Below are 26,160 nucleotides of genomic sequence, written 5' to 3' on the forward strand. Positions count from 1 at the left end.
TTTTGCTCAGAAACACCGGCATTCTTAGTGCACACCAAGTGTTGGATATATTGCCACCGGTCAAGTTTCTTGCTATTCTTACACCATTATGGGCGCCCGAAACGCACTCGCGAGCTCGGCGAATCCTCTCGCCAATGAACAAGGGATGAACCCGGTTCACTCAACCTTTTCGGACGTTTCGTAAGCCAAGCCGCTCGAGAGAGATACGATCATGCAAAAACCCGTCGCTCACCTATTACTGAGAGGGGTTTGCTCTAATGGGGTACAACAGCGATGTGGCTAACCAAGTCATGAACCGAGGGTGGGGGCCATTTTCTCGACAACCATCTACGGCTATTTTCCCTTTTGTGAGGGAATTCTACGCCAATGCTGCGGAGCGCACGGATAGTAAGGCCTTCGTTCGAGGCATTTTAGTTTCATATGCGCCCAAAGATCTGAATAGCCTTTTGGAGACGCCCGACGTCGATGATAGTTTGTACCAAAGCCTAACCTCCGGCCCGGATTTGCACGAGATCATTCAACAAATATGCATGGCAGGGGCTGCCTGGCAGGATCCTGTCAAGGTTCAGTGCTTCAAAGAGAAATATCTACATATGGATCCGGCCACTTGGTACATTTTTGTAGCTCGCCGTCTGATGCCTATTTCTCACACGAGCGAAGTCCATCTTGAGAGAGCCGTGCTACTTTATGCTCTTGATCTCAATCTACCGGTGAATGCGGGGCGAGTAATTCACGCACAGCTGAGGCATTCCATCACTACCAGGACATCGGCTCTTTTCTTTTCGGTGATTATCACGCAACTGTGCTTGCGCGCCGGTGTACCACATCGACCCGATGAGGAATGGTTGCAACCCATGCGCCCAATTGATCACGCCACTGTTGATGCCAAACGTACTTATCGGATGCGCCAGTTCATGGTGGACGATCGATTTGTGCCAGCCCCCGATCCAGTACGCCCTCTGCCGCTCCCCTGCCGAACTACTATTGTCACTGTTCGGGAGTTGGCCGATTTTGCCCAGCACCAAAACATGTTTAATGCAGCGGTGGCCTCGAATTTTCAGGCCTTGGACTTTATTTGCCGAGGCATTTCAGAGCGACTAGGAATCGATCCCACCACGCTGCCACCAGCTGCTCCATTTCCACCATTGCACGAATTTCCAGGTGAAGATCCTGTCCTTCCTCCCGAGCATAAAGAGGAAGACGTCGCCGACCATTGAAGCAGGGGAGTTTCATTTTACATTTTCGCATAGCATTTTGTTTATTTTGTTAGGTTGTGTTTTGTGTTAGCATGCATTGGGGAAAATGCGTAGTTTAAGTGTGTGTGTGTGTGTGGGGGGGGGGGGGGGGGTTTGCATTGCATGCATATTGTTTTATTTGTTTGTATTGCATTCCCATGTTGTGTTACTGCATCGTATTTTGTTCTTGCCGTTTGTGTTGTTTGTGTCTTGTAATGCATGAGTTGGGGATGAGATTTTAAGCCTATGATGAGATGGTTAAAAATGATGAATTTTTTTGAAAAAAAAAAATTTCACTCTTGATCAGATTTGAGAAACCGTAGGTTGTTTGTTGAATATTCTTAAGCATGCATGTTTAACCGGTGAAGTGTAGCAATGTATTAGATATCGTGGATGTCTGTTGGACCATTGCACGATAATAGATGTTTGTGGAACATGATAGTCCTCAAGTTTCGATGATCTTGTTGATTTAGCATTTACTCTCTTGGGTATGTTTAGAAAAATAAAAATAAAAACATCAGTTTTTATAGAATATTTATGAAGCAATCAACTCCATCCGGGTTGCGAGCGAGATGTTTGAAATCCTATTCGTCTTGTTTGTGGCTAAGTTTGCGGATAAAATGGGGTTTAGCCTAGAAAAAAAAAGTTAGTAAGACATCAGTTCCATCCGGGCTATAGACGAGGGGATTGAAATTCTAATCCTATCTTAGTTATAGCTAAGTATGCGGGTAATTATTGGGACTGTAAAAGATAAAAAATTTTGGTGCATAATGAGCTTAAGAGATTTTGTGTTTTGTTAATGGATTGTTGGGAGGAGAGTTCTTGATTATGAGGCTTACACTGAATTGTTATAGGTCGACGAAAAGTCTTGAAGCTTTGTTCTTTTGAAGTTACATGTAACTGGGGTAACATGACACACACACAAGTTTGTATTCGACTGAAGGTGTATCATTGATGATTGAGAGTCGCTATGAACTTGTTTTTGATGAAGTGGTTTTCTCTGAGGCTATATTGTGCATACTCATCTTTACTTTTGTGTTTGTTTGTTGCTTCATTTTGTTTTTGCATAACTTGCTCGAGGGAGAGCAAGGATTAAGTGTGGGAGTATTTGATAGTCGTGTTTTGTTTGCATATTTTGATGTTATTTTGTTAGTAATTTGCATGCATTTATTTGCTTTTGTTCTTGTTTTATCTTAGTTTTGTAATTTGCATGCATTTAGCTTCATAACATATTTCCGGGTTTAATGTGTAGGAGGTGTCGAAGTTGAAGAAAAGGAAGGCCGAATATTATTGGGCGCTCGAGCGGATGAACTCGAGCGATCGAGCGCCGCGTCTGGTGAGGAAAAACAGAGAATCACATATTTTCGAGCGCTCGAGCGGGAGAACTAGAGCGATCGAGCGGCCAAGAAGTTTGAAAAATAGAGAATTGCATATTATTGAGCGATCGAGCGGCCGTACTCCTGCGCTTGAGCGCGCGAGGCTGTTCGGGAAGATTTTTATAATTTTAGAAACTTTTTTATTTTGGACTCCAGGCTTTATTAAGTTGTTAATTCCATTTTTGAGGGATTATTATCAGATTTTGGAGACCCTCAAAGGCGGCTAGGTTTTATTCTTTCAATTTTCTCTCTAGTTTTCTTCTCTTCTTTGAATTTTTATGGATTTGGTGATGAATCGTTGTAGCTAAACCTTTTTACTTGGTTGAGGGAGACGAAACCTTGATATAATTTATTCATGAGATTCGAATTGCAGTGTTTAATTCTTGTTAAGTATCAATATTTGATCTGGTTTATTTCATGCTTGAATGCGAGATTTTAGGATTGGCCATCTTAGAATTTTGTTTTGCAAACTATAGCTAAATTAGAATTCAAATCCATAATTGTTTGAATTAACTAATTTGCGAAGCAACTACATTTGATATTTTCTGCTGTTGAATTTATTGAATCGTAGGGTCAAGTATTGACTAGGCTAAATACAACCGCTGGTGTTTGTGTTGTCTAGGTTTGTCAGTTTTACTAGTTTGAATGCTATCGTAAATTTAAATCTAGATCGCTTGAATCCGGGTTAATTTATTGGTAAGGGCTAATCTAGAATGCTGTTTTCTGATCAATTAAACTTAAGGTGAAACAGGAATTTGGTTTCCAATGATGAATATTTGATAGGATTAATTATTTTTAAGGAATCGATGATTGAATGAATGAATATCAAGGGTGTAGTTGACCGATACCAAGTCTCGTCTCTTATTGATTTTTCCAGTTTAATTTTCGTTATTGCATGCTAGTGGTTTTAGTAATTTTTAATTGCTTAAATTTTCAGTAGTTAATCTAGAACTAAAAAACCCCCTTCAGTTTGGTTAGAGCACATTAAATTTACCTTTCCTCGTGGGAACGATCCCTATTCACACTACTAAATTTTTAGTGATTATCTGATTGAGTTGGGTAATTTGGGCGTGACACGATTAAGCGTTTCCACCATACTTGTGGATGAATATGATCTGGTATTATTCACAGATGTCAGCGACGATTGGTGGGCAGAAGTTTTTACTAAGCTCATTCCATATGGGGAATTACCATGCAGATACTGTAGCGGTCTTTTTACAGAATCTATCAGATGACATATCAACGAAAAGGAATTTTATGCAGTTAAAAAGGCTTTTAAAAAATGACCATTATTTTTAATTGCTAAAAAATTCACCTTAAAAGTTGATAACACCAGGTAAAATCTTTCTTAAATAATAAAATTGAATCTAAACCTGAGAAAGCTAGATTATTAAGATGACAAGCATTATGTCAAAATTATATTTTTGATATTTTTATTATTAAATCTCATGAAAATATTCTTGCAGATTTTTTAACAGGATATAGAAAGCAGTGACGTAGATTCCATCATGAAAATGCAGAGGCACCTCAGGGAACACCTTGGGTTGCTTTAAACTGAGTTCAACCAGCTAGTCATAAATGTTGATATGACCGACAGGTTAGAACAAGCTGATCAGAGCAAAGTCTCCAATCGAATCACATGATGTATGCAAGCTCAAACTCAATTATGGGCTACTATTCAAGGGCCGATTCTTCGTGCCATAGAGAAACCAGTGGTTTCTCAGATATAATAAATGATAAAACCATTGGTTTTACAAGAACAAAAATTCAAACACTGGTTGTAGAACAAGCTATTGGAGATTCTAACACCCAAGAAACAAGTGCTAATCCATCGTCAGCTTTTGATGAATTGGAAGAAGCAACAATTTATGAGAATAATTCATCAAGTCAACCCTCCGCGTCTGGGGTAAAAGAGGAAGAGATCAATCTTAGGTCTAACATGGACAACGGCAAATCTAATATTGATACTAATCAAGCTGTCATTTCTCCATTTCAAGTTTATCAACAAATATGGGAGAAATTAAGTACAATGCGAGAAATTAACCTGAATACTTGCAGGGTTGATGTTGCAGAAAAATATCCAAGGGTTTGACTAAAAAAACAATGTCAATCCTAAGAATGTAAAGCTATGGTATGATTTCGGGGTTTTGGCCTCAGTTTTTACGACTTTACCAAGCTTTTCAGAGATATCCAGTTACCAAAGTGGATTCACAAAGCAGTCCAAGAAACATGGGAAAATAGTGATCATTTGTCCAAAGGAGATGTGCTGGAATTATATTTCTTTAATGCAGCTCCAGAACCGACAGGGCAAGGATCACACGAGTCCTTTTATTTCATCAAGCTTATGAGACCTGATATGAATAATCAAAGATTTATCAAGGATCCTATATCTAAAGAAATACCACTGGTGTTTACGTTTGGAGAAGATGAAATCTCCACCCGAAGGGCATGGGGTATTTGGGTCTGTCTCACCGAGATGGACAAAGTTAAGTTTTCGTTCAAGTTTTATCAGAATTCTGTGAATGGATCGTTCCTGTTAAACACAATGACAGCAAAAACTACGGCTTTTACGGAAGAACTCTTCGAAAAGAAGAGAAACCTTTTGTGAAACAACCAGCTGTCGGGGAGTAAAGAAACTTGCCAAAAATTTTGTACATGGCTCATACAGAAAGATGGTCAGAGGTTATCTGCTCATAATGTCCAAACCAAAAGGAACCAGAGTTTGGAAAAACTTTCAGACCCCGAATGGATCGAAAGGATTTTTTAGAAACAAGCATAGGTGGACAGGGACTGCCAAAGATGTATTTTCCCAGGGACAACTGCAAAAGCAAAAGATGCCCCGACAAAAATAAAGCAGGCATGTGAGGAGAATAAAACCAAAATATAAAAAGAAAACATGTGACTCCTCCACTAGAAAAAATATGTCATAAATAATGGAATCAAAAGACAAGAAAGATAGCTGTAAGATTTCCTAAAGTTTCTCGGTGAAACAAGTGGAATCATAACTATAAATACAGACGTTCAAGAAAGCTGAAGACATCGATCATTCCCTTCAGTTTTCTTACCAATAAATTATTTTAATATTTCTCTTTCTAAGTATTGTAATAAGTTTTCTTTGTTATGTATTTCAAGAACAAGGCTACTATGAGTAGCTAAACAAGTTGTATCCTCCTCTTCAAAGGAGTTTATTTATTTAATAATATTATATCTAAATAAATTTTTCTAAAGACTCTTGTTCTTATATGCTCATATTTTATAAATAAGCTTATATATCATACACTTTAAGGTAGAAAATGAATTAAGGTTGTGCTGTGTGTCGTTGAAGGAGCTTTTGCAGAAACCATCTGTTGCGACTGCGTGGTTGGAGTGTGAGGAGAACTTCGTAAAACTTGACATGTATGACCCGACGACATTATGGTCAAAAATTTATTTAAGTTTATTTCATTATTCGGAAGCATGATAGGCCAATCGATTATTTGAAACATGGTATATAGGCTGGAAACCTTGTTCGACTGCATGTCTTAAAGCTTCATGCTTTGAAGAACAAGCTGAATAGGTATAACAATAACACGTACAGAGAATTGGTTAAAAAATGATGTCTTTGAACAACTTTTAAATAATTAGGGAGCTTACACAAAGTTTTTATTGGGTAGGGAGTAAAACCTATTGGAATATATTATATATCTAAAAAATATATTCTATATTATTGTCTGTATATTTTGTAATTATATTTTTCCTTTTATCTTTTAGGGTTTCTAGTTGTATATAAACATTCTTGTATTCATTCTTGGGAATATATCAAAGAAATATTATTCCATCAGTTTCTACATGGTATCAGAAGTCTCAGTCCTATGCCACTAAAATTTTCCTAACCCTACTACACGCAGCCGTCGCCGTCCCTCTTTGCCGTGCCTTCACGGGATTGCAAAGATGCGTCACAGGAGGGCTTGCCATAAGTGAGGGTGATGGTGTTCCAAGCTTCTAAAGATGCGCATCTGGACCCTCTGCTTCACCAGCCACTTACTCGCTTGCTTCACCTTCTCCATCTGACTGGATTCTCGACTCCGGCGCCACTCATCATGTGGCCTCTGATATTGCAATTTTTTCCTTTCATGACCCTTACGTGGGTTCTGATGGTGTCATTGTTGGTGATGTCACTAGTCTTCCTATCACCCACACATGTTGTCTCTCACCAACCTTTAACTCTGCTTCTCTTCACTTTACTCATGCCTTGTGTGTGCCCTCCGTTACGAAGAATCTTTTATTTGTTTCACAACTGTGTAAATCTAATGACTTCTTGGTTGTGTTCTCCTCCTCTGCTTTTTAGGTGAAAGATCATCGCACCGGGGCAATTCTCCATCAGGGTTCGCTTAAGGATGGTGTTTACTCCTGGTCTGAGCCTCCATCGTCATCCCCATTGGCCTTTACTTCCTCTGTCGTGTCCCTCCCTGTCTGGCATCATCATCTAGGTCATCCGTTTGATCGAGTCCTGCGTCAATTAATGTTGTCTAAGTCGTTGTCGTCCTTTAATACTCCGATGAGTCATTTTAATTGTAACTCTTGCAAGTGCAATAAAAGTCATAAATTACCTTTTCATTATTCTTCTTTAACATCCCAATTTCCTCTTGAACTTATATTTTCTGATGTCTGGACATCTCCTGTTATCTCTTGTGATGACTATAAATATTATGTTATTTTGTTGACCACTATACCAAATATATCTGGCTTTATCTTTTAAAACGTAAGTCGGATGTTCTCTCTGTTTTGGTGTTTCAAGTGTGACGCCCGGGGATGAGGAGGCGGGGAGTGATCGCCGGTGCCAAGAGGTTTCACGGACAATGAGCGGCTCCTGAAAGGCTTTTAGGCGGAGGGAGACATGAATGAACCGATTCTGTCGGAATGAGAGGAATTCTGAGACTGTGTAGGTATGGGACTGCATAGTTGAGGAGAGCTTAAAAATTTCATATGTGCTACTCATATCAAGAAGGTGCATCTTCTTTTCGGAAGCTCATCACATAAGAACTCCAAATTTAAGCGTGCTTGACTTGGGAAAATTATAGGATGGGTGACCTCCTGGGAAGTTTCTCAGGATGCGTGTGAGTGAGGACAAAAGCACGCTGAAAAGACCCGTCTTGATACAGTGGGTCTTTACAAATGGTATCAAAGCCGACCTCTCTTAGTACGGTATGGTTCGGGGACGAACCAAGTGGAAGCTGGTGGGCATGTGATGCCCGGGGCTGAGGAGGCGGGGAGTGATCGCCGGTGCCAAGAGGTTGCACGGACAATGAGTGGCTCCTGAAAGACTTCTAGGCGGAGGGAGACATGAATGAACCGATTCTGCCGGAATGAGAGGGATTCTGAGACTGTGTAGGTATGGGACTGCATAGTTGAGGAGAGCTTAAAAGATTTCATATGTGCTACTCATATCAAGAAGGTGCATCTTTTTTTCGGAAGCTCATCACATAGAACTCTAAAGTTAAGCGTGCTTAACTTGGGGAAATTATAGGATGAGTGACCCCCTGGAAAGTTTCTCAGGATGCGTGTGAGTGAGGACAAAAGCACGCTGAAAAGACCCGTCTTGATACAGTGGGTCGTTACATCAAGTCATTTGTTGAAAAACTTTTTGGTCGTCCTATCCTCACCCTCTACAATGATAATGATAGTGAATTCCTCGCTCTCAAAGAATTTCTCAGTCTGCATGGAATTTCTCACCTGACTACTCCTCCCCATACTCCCGAACACAATGGCTACTCTGAACGTCGTCATCGTCATGTTGCTGAGACTGGTCTAGCGCTTCTCCATCATGTGTCTGTCCCCACTAATTTTCGGCCTTTTGCCTTTGCCACCGCGGTTTACCTCATCAATCGAATGCCCAAATGCAACCTGTCTTACAAGTACTCTTTCGAGCGCCTGCTCGGTGTCCCACCCAATATCTCTAAACTTCGTATATTTGGTTGTCTTTGCTACCTCTGGCTTTGCCCATATTCTCCCCACAAACTTACCTCGCGCTCATCCCCTTGTGTCTTTCTTGGTTACTCTCTCACCCAAAGTGCTTATCTGTCTTATGAGCTCTCATCTGGAAAAATCTTCGTCTCGCGTCATGTTGTCTTTGTCGAGTCTGCATTTTCCTTTGCCAGTGGTGGTTCTGATGCTGGCTCATCTCTGAGTGTGCCGTCTGATGTGCCGATGGAGGATTCCTTGGTTGCTGATCCTTCACTAGCCTATCCCCCTCATCCATGCCCTACGCCCCCCATATGCACTCCTGCTACACCAATCCCGACCTCTCCCCGTATCATGCCCGAACCACCATGTCTACCTACCCAAACGGCCGAGCCCCCTATCCATACATCTACCATACATCCTATGGTTACCCGCTCCAAAAAAAAAAATCTTCAAACCAAACCCACACTTTGCCCTCGTTGTCATTCCTGACTCCACTGCCTCTGAACCCACCATACTTCCGCTCTCAAGGACCCGCGCTGGCGCGCCGCCATGTATGAGGAGTTTGATTCTCTTCTTCGTAATCACACATGAGATCTTGTTCCCTCTTACGTCTCTCAATATATGGTTGGTTGTAAATGGGTGTTTCAGATCAAACGAAATCCGGATGGATCTGTTGATTGCTACAAGGCTCGTCTTGTTGCAAGGGGTTTCATTAGCGTCCTGGTCTTGATTACTCGGACACCTTTAATCCTGTAGCTAAACCCACTACTGTTCGCATTCTCTTGTCTCTAGCTGTTTCCAATGGGTGGTCTCTTCGTCAAATGGATGTTAATAATGCTTTTCTGCAGGGTGATCTGGCCGATTGTGTTTATATGGCGCAACCGCCTAGTTTTGTTGATAGTTCGCTCCCCTCCTATGTATGTAAACTGAACAAGGCAATCTATGGTCTCAAACAGGCACCGCGCGCTTGGTACATGGTGCTTCGTCAGTTTTTCCTCAGTGTTGGCTTTACTTGCTCTCTTGCTGACACATATCTATTTGTTTTTCGCTCTGCCGGCATTACTATGTATCTTCTTGTATATGTTGATGATCTCATTCTCACAGAAAATAATTCTGGTGCTCTCCAGGCCTTCATTGATCGCCTATGCAGTCGTTTTTCTATCAAGGATCTGGGTTTCTTATCTTATTTTTTAGGTGTGGAGGTTGCTACCTATGCAGGGGGCCTTTGTCTATCGCGGAAAAAATATCTTCTTGATGTTCTCAGTAGGATGAACATGGCAAACTCCAAACCAGTTTCAACTCTGCTTGCCACGTCGGTGTCTCTGCACCTGCTGGATGGCTCTCCACCTGCTGATGCTACACTGTATCGTCAAACGGTGGGAAGTCTGAAGTATCTCTCTTTTACTCGTCCTGACATTGCCTTTGTTGTCAACAAGTTATCTCACTTCATGCACTCGTCTTCTTCCCTTCATTGGGATGCCGTCAAGCGTCTCTTGCTCTATTTAAATGGTACACGCTCCTATGGTCTTCTTCTTCGAAAAAGTTCTTCTCTGATTTTTCATGCTTACTGTGATGCGGATTGGGATGATGATCTTGATGATCGCACTTCTACTGGCGCATATATTGTGTTCTTGGGCTCGACCCCTATTCCTGGAGATCCAAAAAGTAAGGTATTGTAACTCGCTCATCTACTAAAGCTGAATATCGTGTCATTGCATCTACTGCTGCGGAAATCCAATGGGTTCGATCGCTTGTTCAAGAACTCGGGGTTGCTGTTGGGTCTTCCCCAGTCTCTATCTACTGTGATAACCTTGGAGCTACGTATCTCTGTGCTAATCCAGTTTTTCACTCTCGTATGAAACATATTGCATTGGATTACCACATTATTCGTGAGCTGGTTCAGAGTAAACAAATTCGATGTTCTAATGTCCCTTCCTCTGATCAGCTGGATGATACTCTGACGAAGCCGCTTCCCAGTGCTCGACTGCGTCTACTCTGTTACAAGATTGGAGTCTCTATGAGCTCACCATCTTGAGGGGACTTATTGAAATATATTATATATCTTGGAATATATTTTATATTATCGTCTGTATATTTTGAAATTATATTTTTTCTTTTATCTCTTAGGTTTTCTAGTTGTATATAAACATTCTTGTATTCATTCAAAAAAATATATTAAAAAAATATTATTTCATCAGTTTCTACAAAGCTTAACTTGAAGATGGGCTTGGATGGGAATCTATAATTTACCCTTATTCTAACACTATATACAAGTTATATTTATACACGTCCGAAGTTAGTAAAGTATCCAATTTATTATTAAATAAATATATTCTCAAATTTTATGATTTATCGGATTAAAAAAATGACCATAAGCAAACAATGCATTCTTAAAATAACACATATGCATTACGTGTACTTCCATATCCAATATGTATACAGTACACGTATATGTATACATTCATTCTTGTTGTACAACTCACATGGTGACATGGATAAAGCCAAATTAGATGGAAGATAGTTGTTTATGTTTTTTCTGTTCCATAAAACTCGACAAATGGACGGTGTGAGAGAAGGTTTGGCCAATATTTCAAGATCCGACCCTTTAAGAAGAAAAAAAACAATCGTATACGGATCCAAATCCTATCATCCAATTTCAAAACTTCAGGGGTCTAATCTATGTTTGACTTTCAAACTCATTCAATATGAAAAGTTATAAGAATAATAAGTTGGAAATTTAATACATTAATCAAAATTATATCCCAACATACCACTTTAATGATAATGTAGCAACAAAAGACACAATGTTGTGAATAAATATTAAACGCTATGAAATTTATTTTTAAAGATAATTAAAGTTATTATTAATATATAGGGGGAGAGTCGGCCCGGGCTATGCTACACCGGGTGTGCTTCACCCGGTGCAGCATCTGCTATTTATTTGGCCCGGGACCCACACAATTTGTGTGTGGGACCCAACCCCTGTATATGGGATCCGGGCCATGAACGACCAAGATCCACCTGGTGAATTTCACCCGGTGGAGCATACAAAAAATCGGAGAGAGCCCATTAAAGCGTGTTACATGCCCCATAAACATCCCATGAGTTTAATGTAATTTTGTTAAGAAAAAAATGAGAAATGCTTCCAATAAGCTCTCCCAAACACTACCATAATCTCTTACGTCTAACTGTTGTCCAGAGTTGAGTCTTGAGATTTGACAGCGGACGTAAAAAAACTACCTACTGACGCTTTACGAATAATAATTTCGAATAATGCTTACATCAAAATGAGAGTTTCCTTGTCTATCTATGAATTACATTTTTTTTTTTTTTGACAGAAAAACTTGTAACTTTATTTAATACTAATAAGATCTGAAATTACAAGTTTTACCAATCAACTAGAAAAACTCTCAAACACCCAACAAAAAAGTGTAGGGGATGAAAAAACAAATTTAGCTAAAAAGTGAACTACTTCATTAGCGGATATCTTAAATGCAGTGCTCTAAATCAGGATTTTCAAATAAAATTCCAAATCGAATAGCATTCTTTGATTAGTCGTTCAATTCGTATGATATTTGTAATCACACCAATATATAAACTCCCAACAATAATCATAAAAATAACCATAGTTGTTCGATACATTCTAAAAGTTGCTAGAGTATATTAAAATCTGAAAATACATTTATGGGGCATAGGCCATAGGGCCCATATTATCGATAAACATGCTATAATAACAAGAAAAAGATTCCAAAAGGAAAATATTTTTATTCTCGCCAACTACAAGAAAATATTAAAAGAGTGAGTGCTCTGTTAGCCAATTTGTGGCTAAGGGCCTTTATGACTCTATTTGTAAACAATCTTTGTTTAATATAATTTACACTCTTCATTGGCTTTTGCTTTATCTTTTATCATATTATTATGTTGTGACGTACTATACGATGTTTAGATAAAGACCTTGAATATACTAGAGTGCATGTAAGATATGATAGTAGATTTGAATGACTATCATGAAACAAATCTTATAATCACTGTATATTCTAAACAGTTCCTAGTCAATTGAGTCGTCCGCAAATAAGGATAAGGATCGCTCGATATTGAGACTAGCATTTGCGATGCCAAATACCACGTTTCATTGGTATGGAACATAGAGATGTTCGAAGCATGCAAATGGATATTTATTTGATGGATGATCGAACTACCCTATTCGGACTTTCCAAGTGGTTTTCACTAATTGAGTGGATAAGTCCGCGATTTTGGTTGTACACCATTAGTCCTTACTACTTCAAACATCATGAAGACTATATATGCTAGTACTGTACTTTGACTCATTTACCGACTCTATGAGGGTCAACAGGTGTCGAGATTGGGTACAGTTACGACACATATAGGAGTCTATACTTTGTTGTCAAGGATTCATCACACGCTTGCGAGTGTGGATATCTTATGCGATCTGAGGAGATATTAGTGTGACAAATCTTTGGCCAGAGTACATGATGTGCTTTAGGTTACTTGGTTTCCTAGTTGCACATGAGATGTCACTATTTGATCTTCAAAATGTATTGCATAGCTATCGAATCTCGAACGACTCTCAATATACTAATGGTTGTTGATTCGATCGGGATATATGGATGAAGGGACCGTACTGTACGCTAACCAAAACCTACTGGTTCTTGCAGGCACTATCAGTGATACCTAGGGAATCATGGGGCGATGTTGCTAGGCGCTCTTACCATGATTCGATGGGTAAGTCGAAAATTGTTGTTTCGAGTCACAAAGAGTTGTGGGCCCACGGCTAGCTGTATCCCTGAACCATTGAGGGTTACACAAGTAATAGATTTCTAATCCCCGTTGAGATAATTAAATTTAATGAGTTAAATTTAGCAAATGAGAAGTAGGACTTCTTATTAAAGAGTAGAGGGAGTGAGATTTCCTAAAATGACATAGGGATGCCATTTTTGAAAATAACTGAATTCGGATTCAGAAAATTTATCTTGACTTTAAAATATGCAGAAAAGGTTTCTGTACACATTGGTAAAATTGGTTTATCAATTTGAGTCACGATGAATTTTATATTAATTTCTGAACATGCGGGCTTTGCTTTTCAGGCTTGAACTTATGTATAATGGGTCCTAAGCTGTTAGCAGCCCATATTATAAATAAGTTATTGCAGTACATAAATTAAAGAATTAAGCTCATAATTTTTGAAAAACCTAGAGTGTTCTCTCTAGGGTTGGTCGTCCACCTCCCCTCTCCTGTTCGAAAATATCAGTCTGCAATTTTCGAAATTGCAGTCTGATTTAACAGATCAAATCTGTTCATTCTCTTCGTAGAAACTTTTGATAAACTTTCTAGTGCAGTCTGTCAGAGGGATTAAGAATTCTGTTCGTGGACCTGATTCAGGAGTTGATCGAGCGAGTCATCAGTTCCTGGGATATACAAGAAGAGCATAGTAATCTGTTGGAGTCCATAACCTCAAGTTGAGACTTGAGAGGTAAAATTTAATTCTGTTTTATTTTACTTGTTTGTTTTAATCGTTAGGATTTGATACCCATGATCTGAAATCGTTCCAGATCAGAAAATAAAAATTTTAAACTTCCGCTGCTACGGGTATCACATCTGACTGATCCGAGAACGTGTTCCAACAGATATGCATTACATTTTACAAAGCAGTTTCCAAAAAATACATCTTCTTCTCATTTTCTTTTGAATAAATTTGAAATGAAGATAATGTATTCGAAACATATGAATTTATAAATTATCCAAATAAAGATTGCCCTAAGGGAAGTTGTAATTGAAAACAAAACTTACATAAGTTTAACTTTTTGAATTGTATTTATTAATAAATATTGAAAAGTGATGTTTATTTTATTTTTGAATAGAAATAAAAAACGAAGGAAAAAAACTAAAAATTTTAGTCTATAAAAAAAGCAAATCGAAAACGAAGACAAAAAACAAAAAATTTAAGCTTATGAAAAAGCATTTTTTTTTTAAAAAAAAAAAAATTGTAACCAAACAATTAGGAATGTCAATTCAGATGAATCGGTGGGTTCAAGTCGGGTTGGAGAAAATATTTTTTAAAAATTTCTCGACCCGAACTTGACCCAACCCAAAAATGACCAACCCGTAGCCGAACACGGCTAACCCGAACCAACCCGATTTTTTTTTTATTTTTTAACAAAATAATTAAATAAAACTTCAAAACAAACAATAATAATAATTATAATAATATTTAATTTAATCACATAATAACAAAATCTAATCTTATATATGATTTAAATTTGAAAGTTTAGTGGTAGAAAGTTTAAAATATACTTACTACAAAAAATAAAAAAAATTAAAAAAATAAAAATTGTATAAAATAAACATTAACAGACAAAAATCTATTATATCAATATACAATAAATTTTTTCTAAACATACAATGCATAAAAATGTAGCAAATCTTTCTTAATTTTATATAAAAATAAAAAAAAATTCAGATCATCTCGAGTCAACCTTGGTTGACCCGAACCTAACCCGAACTCGATTAATTTTTTGTATTAACTTTCGGGTCAACGCGATTCGACCCAAACCCAAAGCTCATAATCAATTTTTAAAAGTTTTTTCAAACATTTCATTAAAAAAAAAGTGCATAATCATTTTTTATTTATATAGACTTCTTCAACCAAACACAATCTTATTTATGATCCATAGAGAAGGATTGGATTTGACAAATAATTCGACATCTTGTGTAGACTAAAAAACCACGACAAGTACCATTGGAATTGCTTAAAACGATTATAATGCGTTGAAACTTAAAACGATTATAATGGTTTACTTTGGTTTGCAATTTTAAAACCCATAGTATTGAACCAATCTGTTTGGCTCACCCCTAGTTAAGTTAAGTTAAGTTAAGCATGTGGAGATTTCGGTGTCAAAAAAATGGGTGATCCAATCCAACAACCTTTTACATTCCCATTGTGTATTATTTATACATAAATCCAAGTAAAATCAACTGAAAGCACAAATAACTAGCCATCACAGGACAAACTTTTTTCCCACCAAATACCACACATAAGTTGTGAAATTCAGCTCAAACTTACATCACAAATAACTTCGATGATTAAAATTTTCAACCTCAAAAAAACAAAGTTCCAATTTGATCCAAGAATTTCAACCTCAACCTCAAAGCAGGACCATAAAACTCGCAAGCCAGCTCGACTAACATAGCAATTCTAGTTCGAGCCATGCCGTCTAACATTCGATCTGGAGTCATCGAACCCGTGCATAATCACATGTGCACATGTAATAAAAAAAAAACAGCAAGAAAATGAAAGCATGGACTATTTTAGAGCCACATATCCCAGTTTTAGGCAGATGCTTTATTCCTTCTTATCCCTTAAACCCAAATACAAAGCAAATTCAAATTCAATAAAAACAAGAATTTTCTCACCCACAAGAATTCGGTGTCCTCTTCATCAACAAAGACCAGCGAGAAACAATCAAAAGCTGTGGGGCTTGGCTGAGTCATAACGAAAGAAAGCCACACAAGGAAGATCAAATGGGCAGGCTGACACTCCAATTAATTATATTCACTCCTTTCGGTGGATTAGATTAGATGGATTATATCGAAATTTGAGAGGAAAAAAATAGAACCAACTTTTTATAGTAAGATTATGTTTTGTAAACCAAGAACACAGGATGTAAACTTTGACGCAGTAAATACACAAAATGCTTCCTGTAAATAGTACCGCAGTAATCCAACCTCAAATGGGAGGAAAAAAAATCATGCGTCGTATGAAATCTATAACACAACAATCACTAACTATGATCGAAACAAAAAGGTGCGCGATGAAATAAACGGAACGAACACGGGTGAACTGGTTCAAGAATTTTCATACATGACTGATCAATGACTCTTACTGGTAAATTGAGTTTAGGAGGGACACGCGGTGAAACGATATACACGATGCCAATTTCCAAGGATACACCTACGTTGTTGAGGGCCAAATACGTTTCTGAATTTTCAAAACCGTGTCTATTTTCAAATGCACTTAGGCACACGCTCTTTCTAATGAAAGATTCTTCCCCCTGGTAAGATTTAAAAAAAAAAAAAAAAAAAAAAAAGCATAAAGAGCGTTCAAAAAAGACTTTGAAAAGGTACAGCGACTTGTTTTGATTTCTTGCACTTTTTCTTTCGAAATTAGAGCCCACCACAGTTGTCTTAGCCAAGAACCTAGAGAAGAGATTATCTTCATAAATAAACAGCAGCTGCCTTAGCTTCATCCATTATTATTCCTAGATTTCTTAATTTCCAAAGAAACCATGGCTTTAACACTTCGTTCCTCAACTTCTTTTATCAATCTAAATGATAACAGGAACTCTAAAACCCCTAATGATTTCTCTAGCGTGGTTGGCTTTCCCCAAATCAAGGCATCTTTCCAGCTGCGGGTGAAGAATTCGACAAAAGAAGCGCCCATGGAAAGGACTTACTCCTATTCAGAAGGCAGAAAAGGTGAGCAAAGAGAGAAACTGCATGGAATGGCAGGTCCACACAGCCATAACGGTCCGAGGGTACCTGTTTTCGTGATGCTGCCGCTCGATACAGTGTCTGTTGGAGGGAATTTGAACAAACCACGGGCCATGTTCGCGAGTTTGATGGCTCTCAAGAGCGCCGGAGTCGACGGCGTAATGGTTGACGCCTGGTGGGGATTGGTGGAGAAAGATGGACCTATGAAGTACAATTGGGAAGGCTATGCAGAGCTTATAAATATGGTCGGAAAGCTCGGCTTGAAGCTTCAAGTTGTCATGTCTTTCCATCAGTGCGGAGGAAATGTTGGAGACTCTTGCAGGTAAATTATAACCACCTCTCCTATTTAACTTTCCAAACTGGATATATTTAGATAGGATAATCAAATCCATTCTTGTTCATAGTTTTACCTTTTATTAGTTCTCGTCCGAAGCAAGTTTTTTCAACGCTAAATTCTAATGATATCCAGCTGTTTTTCGGGTTCAAATAGAGCTAGAGTTCCCTCACCACATAATTCAATCACAATATATTAGAGTTCATCTATGTCTCAATTAGAACTTTATATTAATTTCTCATGAAGTTCAAATATAATTTCTTGTGCTTCTGGCATACACATGTATTTTGTTAGTTAAATGGTAGTTGTTGCGGCCGCTGCTGTTCTTACGGTCATATAATTTGCTGCCAGATGTAGATGTAGATTTAGATATAGATATAACTTTCACAATGAGAAACTCAAACTTCTCGCAGCCATTTTGTCCAGAAGAATCAAGGCGAGATCGACACAAATAACCAACCATTCTTCTATTTTGCAGCATTCCTCTACCCCCATGGGTGCTCGAAGAGATTAGCAAGAATCCTAATCTTGTCTATACTGATAGATCAGGTCGGCGCAACCCTGAGTATATATCCTTAGGTTGCGACTCTCTACCGGTTCTTAGAGGGAGGACACCAATTCAGGTCTATTCTGATTATATGCGAAGTTTTAGAGAAAGATTCAAGGACTACCTCGGAGACGTTATTGCGGTACGACTTCTATTTTCTAACATATCATGCATGATGATACAGATTCGAATTCATAAGCTTTCTTTAACAGCAATCTATTTGTTTCAAGGCAAGCAGTGAACTAACACCATCACCATCTTTAAATAAAGTATCTTCCAGATTTAGCACTGATTGTATGCAAAATGAGAACCAACAAAAATAAAGACTCAAACAAAAGAATAGGACTGGGGGAATAAATGAGTAACTTTAATTCCAAGTTTCTTAACATATTTCAACACGATGCATATCCAACCATATTCAACCAGAAAATATTTAAAAGTTAGTGGCAATTCTGCTCAGTCGATGATGATAAAATGTGGAAATTTATGCATCATACTAGCAGTGAAAGTAATCAAGATCAAGCAGATCATCATCGATGATCCTTTCATCGTACTGGGAAATAATAGAGCACAAGACATTAAAGATCACACCACCAAATAATATATTAATCGACCAATTAATTTACTCTTTGAACAGATATAATGTTTGAGCAATCTAACCGATTAATGCAACATAATAGTATTAAAAAAAACAAACTTTTCAATTCCCTCTATTAATCCTATTCTAGCTTGACCCGAATAACCGAGTGATATTAAAAGGTAGTATTATCTATAAGAGGAGACAAGCAGACAAGGTGGAAACAGTTAAACATGAATGATGGAAAGAATTATGCTAATGGCATAATCCTGGAAACATAACTCCAATGTTGGACCACTCTAGTTTCACGCGCATGATAAATATCTCGAGTTTAAGACCCACAATATAGTACTTATTTCATTTTCAGACCGACATATGAGCAAAAAATATCTCACACGTCGAAATTCGAATTTTTTTATCATAATGCAGGAGATACAAGTGGGAATGGGACCGTGTGGAGAGCTAAGATATCCATCTTATCCAGAAAGCAACGGCACCTGGAGATTCCCAGGAATTGGGGAATTCCAATGCTATGACACGGTAACTCACAGAATTAAGTTCAAATAAAAAGAATTAGATTCTTCTTGCTTATGCATCTGCTTATTTGATTTTCTTTCTGTGAAACAGTACATGAAGGCTTCATTAGCAGCAACAGCAAAGGCAATTGGGAAAGACGACTGGGGACAAGGAGGGCCTCATGATGCCGGCCAATATAGCCAGTTCCCAGAAGACACCGGATTTTTTCGAAGTGATGGTACATGGAAAAGTGAATATGGGCAATTTTTCTTAGAATGGTACTCTGGGAAGCTACTTGAGCATGGGGAGAAAATCCTTACAGCAGCAGACAGTATATTTAAAGGAACTGGAGCCAAACTTTCGGGAAAAGTAGCTGGAATCCATTGGCATTACAAAACAAGATCACATGCAGCGGAACTAACAGCAGGATACTATAACACCAGGAATAGAGATGGTTACCTACCGATAGCAAGAATGATGGGTAAGCATGGGGTCGTGCTTAACTTTACATGTATGGAAATGAGAGATGGAGAACAGCCAGGGGAAGCGAGCTGCTCACCAGAAGGTCTAGTTAGACAAGTCAAGGCAGCAACTAAAACAGCTAGAATAGAACTTGCCGGAGAAAATGCACTAGAAAGGTATGATATGGGAGCTTATTTGCAAGTTGTGGCAACAAGTATGCCTGACTCAGGGCATGGACTGAGTGCATTTACATATTTAAGAATGGACAAACACTTATTTGAGGCAGAGAACTGGAGAAATTTCGTCGAATTTGTAAAAAGCCTGTCAGAAGGTGTCCGGAAAACGCGACTTCCAGAGAGTGATACAATTGGAACAGATCTGTATGTTGGATTTATCAAACAGAATACTGAGAGAAAGATAAAGGAAGGTGTCCTAGTGTGAAGAGTACATGTGCAGGTGTATAAACTAGTGCTCCATTCTATCACGTAAAAAGGATATGATGGAGCCACAAAGAAGTATAGAACACAAGACACATAACACCAAAGTCTACTCATGTTCTTTGCTCTAGCCAAAGCCAAAGATACCGGAAATAAATGAAAGGTTATATCTCCAGGGAAGAAAGAAATAGTGTATATGAGGATTAAGGATATTCCCCACTCCGGTAGGAGCTTAGAACCAGAAATTTAGCAACACATATATGATGCAAGGATCAAATACTTATATTCTTTTCCTGTAAAAATTTTCTTTAATATCTTTCGCGCCTATTTGTTGACATACAACATATCATAGTTTCAATTTTTATTTTTGTAATAAATGATACTGAAATATATTTTTGATATATTTGTGATCCTCATGCAACGACTGTATAATCTCTTTGCATTCGGATGTCATATAAAAGGCCAACACACATACTTCAGCTCTGATCTTGCATCGTTAGTTTCGGAAAGAGCCAGCGGCGGTGGCAACATAAATAAGTAAAAATGTAATCATGAGACTGTAACGGGAAAGTACAAGTCATACCACATAATGGATATACTAACAAGGCTCAACTCAAGCACAAAATTGCCAATATAAAATTTCTTCTGCTATTCACAATGCATATATCCATTTATCATACCCTCAGAGGCAATATAAAGAACCTAGGAACTAAAAACATATTTCATAATGGCACTTTCTGTCACCCAAGTATATGATTCAGTATCAAAATAACTGCTTTAGTGCTAAAATGGCAATAGCCAGGTACCCAAAGATATGTTCAAGAAGAGAGGATAAATCAATTGCAAAGAAGTATTGAAGAGTCGAGAATTTGTCAAAGACTCTTAATATCATTAGAAGACATTAATTCAAGGTTAAATGCGATGCACCAATTCCGTAGATCTTTGACAATATTATCAATGAGGATCTAATGAATAATGTTTCGTATACTGTTGCATTAGTTAAAAACAAATGACAACAACTTTGGCATTATTGGTTCCTAAAGCCATGAAATATGCTTCAATAACTTAATTCTCAGTCCCCCTAGGACACTTCAATGAAAGAGAAGGAAAAAAAAAGGGGTGTGGGGATGTTGTGGACAGTCAGGTCACATGCTGCATATAAAGGTCTTTGCAGTTCATTTTCACAGCACATCAAAAGGAAAGATACTAACGCTATTCATAAGGCTGCAATATGAAGTGATCCAATTAGCATTCAAAATTTTCGATCATGTAGAAGTTCAAAAGCTATGAACTGCAATATAACGGTTCTTCACATAACAGAGAGAAATAGTAAGAGAGGGAGAGCTGCAATGAGAAATAATGCAAGTATCAATGACGAATGGTGCTCCGAGGAAAAGAAACTTGAGTTTTTCTTCTGTTGTACTGGAGTTTCTTTTGTGTTGTTAAATTATATTAACTTACGCATGGGTACAAGATCCTGTTGTACAGTCTATAGAGAGTTGTTCAATCTCGAAACGACACAAAAACGTAAATGATTATAACAGAGAATGCAGACACATTTTTTTCCAACGAAATTTTACTACTGCACAAATTTAGTATAGCACAACGGCACGAAATTCATAGGAGACAGAAATGTGTAGATGAAATGCCGATAGGCATCACAACATAATCTCTGATCCAATCGACCAATCCTGAGTAATTTCAGTCGCTGAATTGGAATGAACTCCCTCACAATAAGCTAAGTTGAATCCCTTAAATATCTTTGTATAGTTGTTTCATGAAAAAACTCAACACTTGAGAATCTCGTACAAATGAATCTCATATATTTGTGCACCATAGAAAATCCAATTATTCCTCTCTCCACATCGTGAAAATGCTTGTTAGCAACAATGGCTGCTATAGTTTCCTACATGGCTACACTACTTCTCACTTCCAAACATATAATCTATCTTCCTCTATTGTGATGTTTCTTTTTCTATCAAGCCTAGGGAGGATTAAATTCCTCAAAATCTTGTCATAAAACAACCGTTATCTAAGACGATCAATTAGGTTTTTTCACCAATTTACAATCTTTTGTCATGTGGGTACTTAGAATTTAAGGAGCGTTTGTTGATCTGAAATGTAAACTATAAAATACTTCTTACGTACATAACTGGAACACTACATAACACTAAATTAAACAGTCAAAAACTACATATGTCCTATTGTATTCCAGAGCCATGGACACCCAACAAGGGCTCTACACAATAGGTTCCTCGAGGAACAACTTTGACCACAACACGGATCAGAGAGAATATAAATTGATATATCGGAAATAGTGTATTAAAAAAATGTCTCATGATTATAGTGACTCAAAACTACAAGAACCACAATAATTGAGTGAGACACCCAGTCAAGGATCAAAACCTTTGCAAGAAGAAGTCACTCTCTCTGCTTTCCCTAGCACAAAACTAGCAGAAAAAAAATCTGCATGATGTCTTTCCTATAACTCTAGCCTTATATATTTGTCCTCTCACCCTTAATAAAGCTACGGATTAAAAAGAATAGTCCTTATTTTCTAGGCCTAAATCCTAATATCCTTGGGCCCGTGACAAATGCTTATTTTTGTGACACTGTCATGTCAACAGAATCATGCTCAAAAGGCACAAAACTGAAAGATTCACACACAAAAGATCAAATTATGAGGTGAAAAATGGAATTCATTCTCTAACTGGAGCCCCAGATTATTTTCCAAACATCAATGAGCATTTTGAATTTGCAAGACCGTTGAGTTTTTAACAATCGAATATACAATCAATCTGTACCTGACACAGAAACGAAGTCCAGAAGGGTCAAGAACAATTACTGTGGTCATATAATGGTAAACTGAGTTTATTCTCATCAAAAAGTTCTTTTCAGCGCTCGAACAAATCCTCATCAAGTACCCACATTTGCAAAATAGTTTATCTAATCAAGCAAGAAAGTCATCTATTAGAGCGAGAGATACAAAATCAACAGATTAACTAGACAAGTAGTCACTCCTCTAGTCCACTTCTAAGCCATTAGCTATACTTACACTCACAAACGTCTAAAACATGACTTTATCCACTATTCAATCCTGTACAATATTTTAAATTTATCCAATTCCCCATCTTTTACAAGACCAATATGCATATTGTTACAGTATATTTTTTTTTCAAAACACAGATATTCCTTTAAATGGAAGAAAGGATTCGCCGTGCTATATTTCCTTCTTTCCAATTGATATTCAACTTACAATAATTTACATAAACCTAATATTTTTAAAATACAAATCATCTCTAGTACAACAATTTATAAAAACATTAAAAAAAAAACATAACTTGTAAATACCTCCTCCACCATAGAAAGTAAAAAATAAAAATAAAATGCTTGCAGTTGGACAATGATTAGTCCAAACATGGGGTTTTAACCCTTTCATTTCAATCCTTTTATGACTTATGAGATTGACTTTTAGCTGATCTGGCATACACTAGCGGAAGTATTGCAGATATAATAATGGCAATCGGCAATCCCACAAGGGATTCAATGATTACGAATATGGGAGTTGAGAATTTGAGTCTAAACAAACTTACAATTTTCTTGGCCATTTTCCAAGCACATAATTGTGCAAAACCATCCTCAAAAAATAATTGTGAAAAACCCACAGTTGTAGGCAAGGTTTCTAGATCCAGATTCTAGAGCCAATTCATAATTTAGCTATCGTGTTATGTCTGTGGCTAAGATTTTTTTTTATCAAGAAGGAAAACCCAATGATGTTAATGCGAAAAGCAGTAGTAGGATCGAAAACGGTAAGGAAACTGTCAAAAAGAATGGTAAATAGATTGTTTCAAAACTTTGCGAAATTCGACCGCTTAAGAATTAAAAGTACAATTTAAAAGGGAGTTGCAATAACTCATTGTTCCTGATCAATCCTGTTAAAGACAAGTGCAAAAATATAATGCAAAATTATAGAAACACTAAAGAAACAATAGTTAATAGCACTTAACGGTGTTGCACATCAGTTTCCATCGTTAAATAGCCAAACATCAGTTCAAACTTCAAAGCACTGAATAGTCTCTCACACCAATTTATTTAAAATACTAAATACCTCACAAGAGCAGTTTAATGCCACTACATAACCTTTATAACAATATATTATGAAGTGAAAGATATTCTAGTCTACACGGTTCTAAAGAGTGCCAAGTTCTTAATGGCTTGGTTGGATAAATGTTGCTCGAGTCATCTTCAAAATTTTCAATGCTCTGACTTCTATAGTCTGTAAATCAAACTTTCTGATTTACGATCTGCATAAATGATCTCAACACTGGGACAGACATGGAATCTGATGTAGCTTTGACCTCTCGGAATACTGCAACATTTCCCAAAATGGAACTATCATTCCAACAGTCAACTTAGCATTCAATGCACAATAAATACAGTATAAATTTTGTCTGATATTTTTTTGAGGTTACTGTTGGACAACCAAGATCAAGCTTGAAAACTTATGTGGTACAAAAGTTTGTCTTCAAAATTTTCTTAATTTCGGCCTTCCAAGTTCTTCAACATGACCAACCAAAAAGTCCTCCAGTAGCTAGATGTAGATTTCTACAATAGATGCATCCAAAATTGGATAAAATTTGTTAACTTGCTGATCATGGCACTCACATATCTCTAGGAGACTCTATACTCGAACACTTGCAGAAGTAACTCTCATTGATTTGATGAAAAACAGAGTATTCGATAGCAATCATATCCGCAGTCAATATAAAAATTAAACAAAAAAAAGCAAAATTGGATTAAAAAAAAAGAATTGTAAAAGTGATGGGTACATGATTTATGAGTGCTGCGAGGGAGGTTGGGGATCAGAATTGGAGCGGCGAAGGGATTCAATCAAGTCACCAAGCTCCCTGCGGGCGGACTCTCTGCCGAACATAAATCCATACCTGAAATAGACAGATTAGTATTAGAATGAATCAACATGAAACATTTGAGAGAAAGAGAGAGAAAGAGAACCAGGTAGCCACAGCAGAGAAGACACCGGCAATGCCCACTGTCTGTAGCAAAGTGAAGCTCTTCTGCATTTTATGACTTCGCTACTCAAAATTAAAGGGAACGGCCGGTGTTTCAACCAAAAAGAAGCGAAGCCCTCCTTCGAGAGAAAAATAAATATATAAAGGAATTGTTTTGGAGGTTAATTACAGATTTCGGAAATTTAAGCTTTTAAAACAGATCATACATACATGTTGCAACAGAACTTAAAAGATAATACCAGTTTTAAAACCGAAAGCCACTTACCGTAGATTGCTAAGCAAAAATTTTGGTTCTACTTGCAAAATTCTGCCCTTGCTCAACTGACTGTCCACTGAATGCTCAACTGGTTGATCTCACTCAACTCTAATTTTGTGTGTTTGCAAAATTTTGACGGTTAAGGTCCCCATTTAGTATAATTATTTGCAATGATTTCGACTTAATGCCTCAGTTACAAATCTGAAATAGCCTGCTAATTTAACTCAACTGAATTTGGTCCTCAAAATTTCAAAATTTTGAACTCAACTAAAATTTGGGTTCTTACAACATTAATAATCTTTGACATCCATACTAAAAGTTGCTTCTGCATATTTTACTTTGCTATAATGTAACAAAAACCTTATCCAGAGGCTGTGGGTTTCAACTGATTTTTTTTCTTGACTGATCTCTTGATAACGGCCTTGAAAGTCTTCAGTCGAGCTCACTTCAGTTTTCTTTACTGGTTCGGTTCAGTCTTGTTTATTCAATTCAGTTGAGCTTATGGCCCATTGATTCAGTTTCGCTCTCCTCACTTAAATCAGTTAGGCTTCAATTGTCCAGTCGTGGTTTCATCCAGTTCAGCTTATGAACTATTTAGGGCTTCTCCAATCAAACACTATGTTGGAGTTTTACGCCAACCTAACGTTATTTTCAACGTTAGGTTGGTGCAATGCGTGGTGCAGCACTGTAGCTATGTTAACCTTATTTTATGTGTAATGTATTTTAATAGTAATTTTAATTCTTTAAATTATGTAACTCTAATTTAATTAATTAATATTTAATAGAAAAATACAACTTTGAAAAAAAAATTAAGATTACAAACACTAATTTTTTTGAAAATTAAAGAAAATGATACAAAAGGAAATAAACAAACATAACAAAACACTAAATGATTGAAAATCATAATACAATACAACATAAAATAAAATAAAATAAAAT

The 26,160-nt window shown here is 37.3% G+C and overlaps 2 protein-coding genes across 3 annotated transcripts; one reads left to right on the plus strand and one right to left on the minus strand.

Moving 5' to 3' along the window:
• The first annotated feature begins 16,705 nt into the window (after positions 1-16,705).
• LOC140859805 (beta-amylase 3, chloroplastic-like) lies at positions 16,706-20,336 on the plus strand. Its single transcript, XM_073262367.1, has 4 exons — positions 16,706-17,384; positions 17,875-18,085; positions 18,950-19,060; positions 19,148-20,336. The coding sequence occupies exons 1-4, from the start codon at positions 16,858-16,860 to the stop codon at positions 19,937-19,939; spliced, it is 1,641 nt and encodes a 546-aa protein (XP_073118468.1). The 5' UTR covers positions 16,706-16,857; the 3' UTR covers positions 19,940-20,336.
• A 3,591-nt stretch (positions 20,337-23,927) lies between these two features.
• Positions 23,928-25,348, minus strand: LOC140867330 (uncharacterized). Of its 2 annotated transcripts, none has more exons than XM_073272406.1 (4): positions 25,231-25,348; positions 24,949-25,084; positions 24,765-24,878; positions 23,928-24,304 (listed from the first exon to the last, which is right to left on the minus strand). In XM_073272406.1, exons 2-3 carry the CDS (start codon positions 25,014-25,016, stop codon positions 24,770-24,772), a joined length of 177 nt encoding a protein of 58 aa, XP_073128507.1. In that variant the 5' UTR covers positions 25,017-25,084; positions 25,231-25,348; the 3' UTR covers positions 23,928-24,304; positions 24,765-24,769. The 2 variants fall into 2 exon arrangements, with proteins under 2 accessions (XP_073128507.1, XP_073128508.1); XM_073272407.1 differs by lacking the exon at positions 23,928-24,304 and adding an exon at positions 24,314-24,540.
• Positions 25,349-26,160: the final 812 nt, after the last annotated feature.

Source organism: Henckelia pumila, chromosome 4, assembly GCF_033568475.1.
Source record: "Henckelia pumila isolate YLH828 chromosome 4, ASM3356847v2, whole genome shotgun sequence".
NCBI lineage: Eukaryota > Viridiplantae > Streptophyta > Magnoliopsida > Lamiales > Gesneriaceae > Henckelia > Henckelia pumila.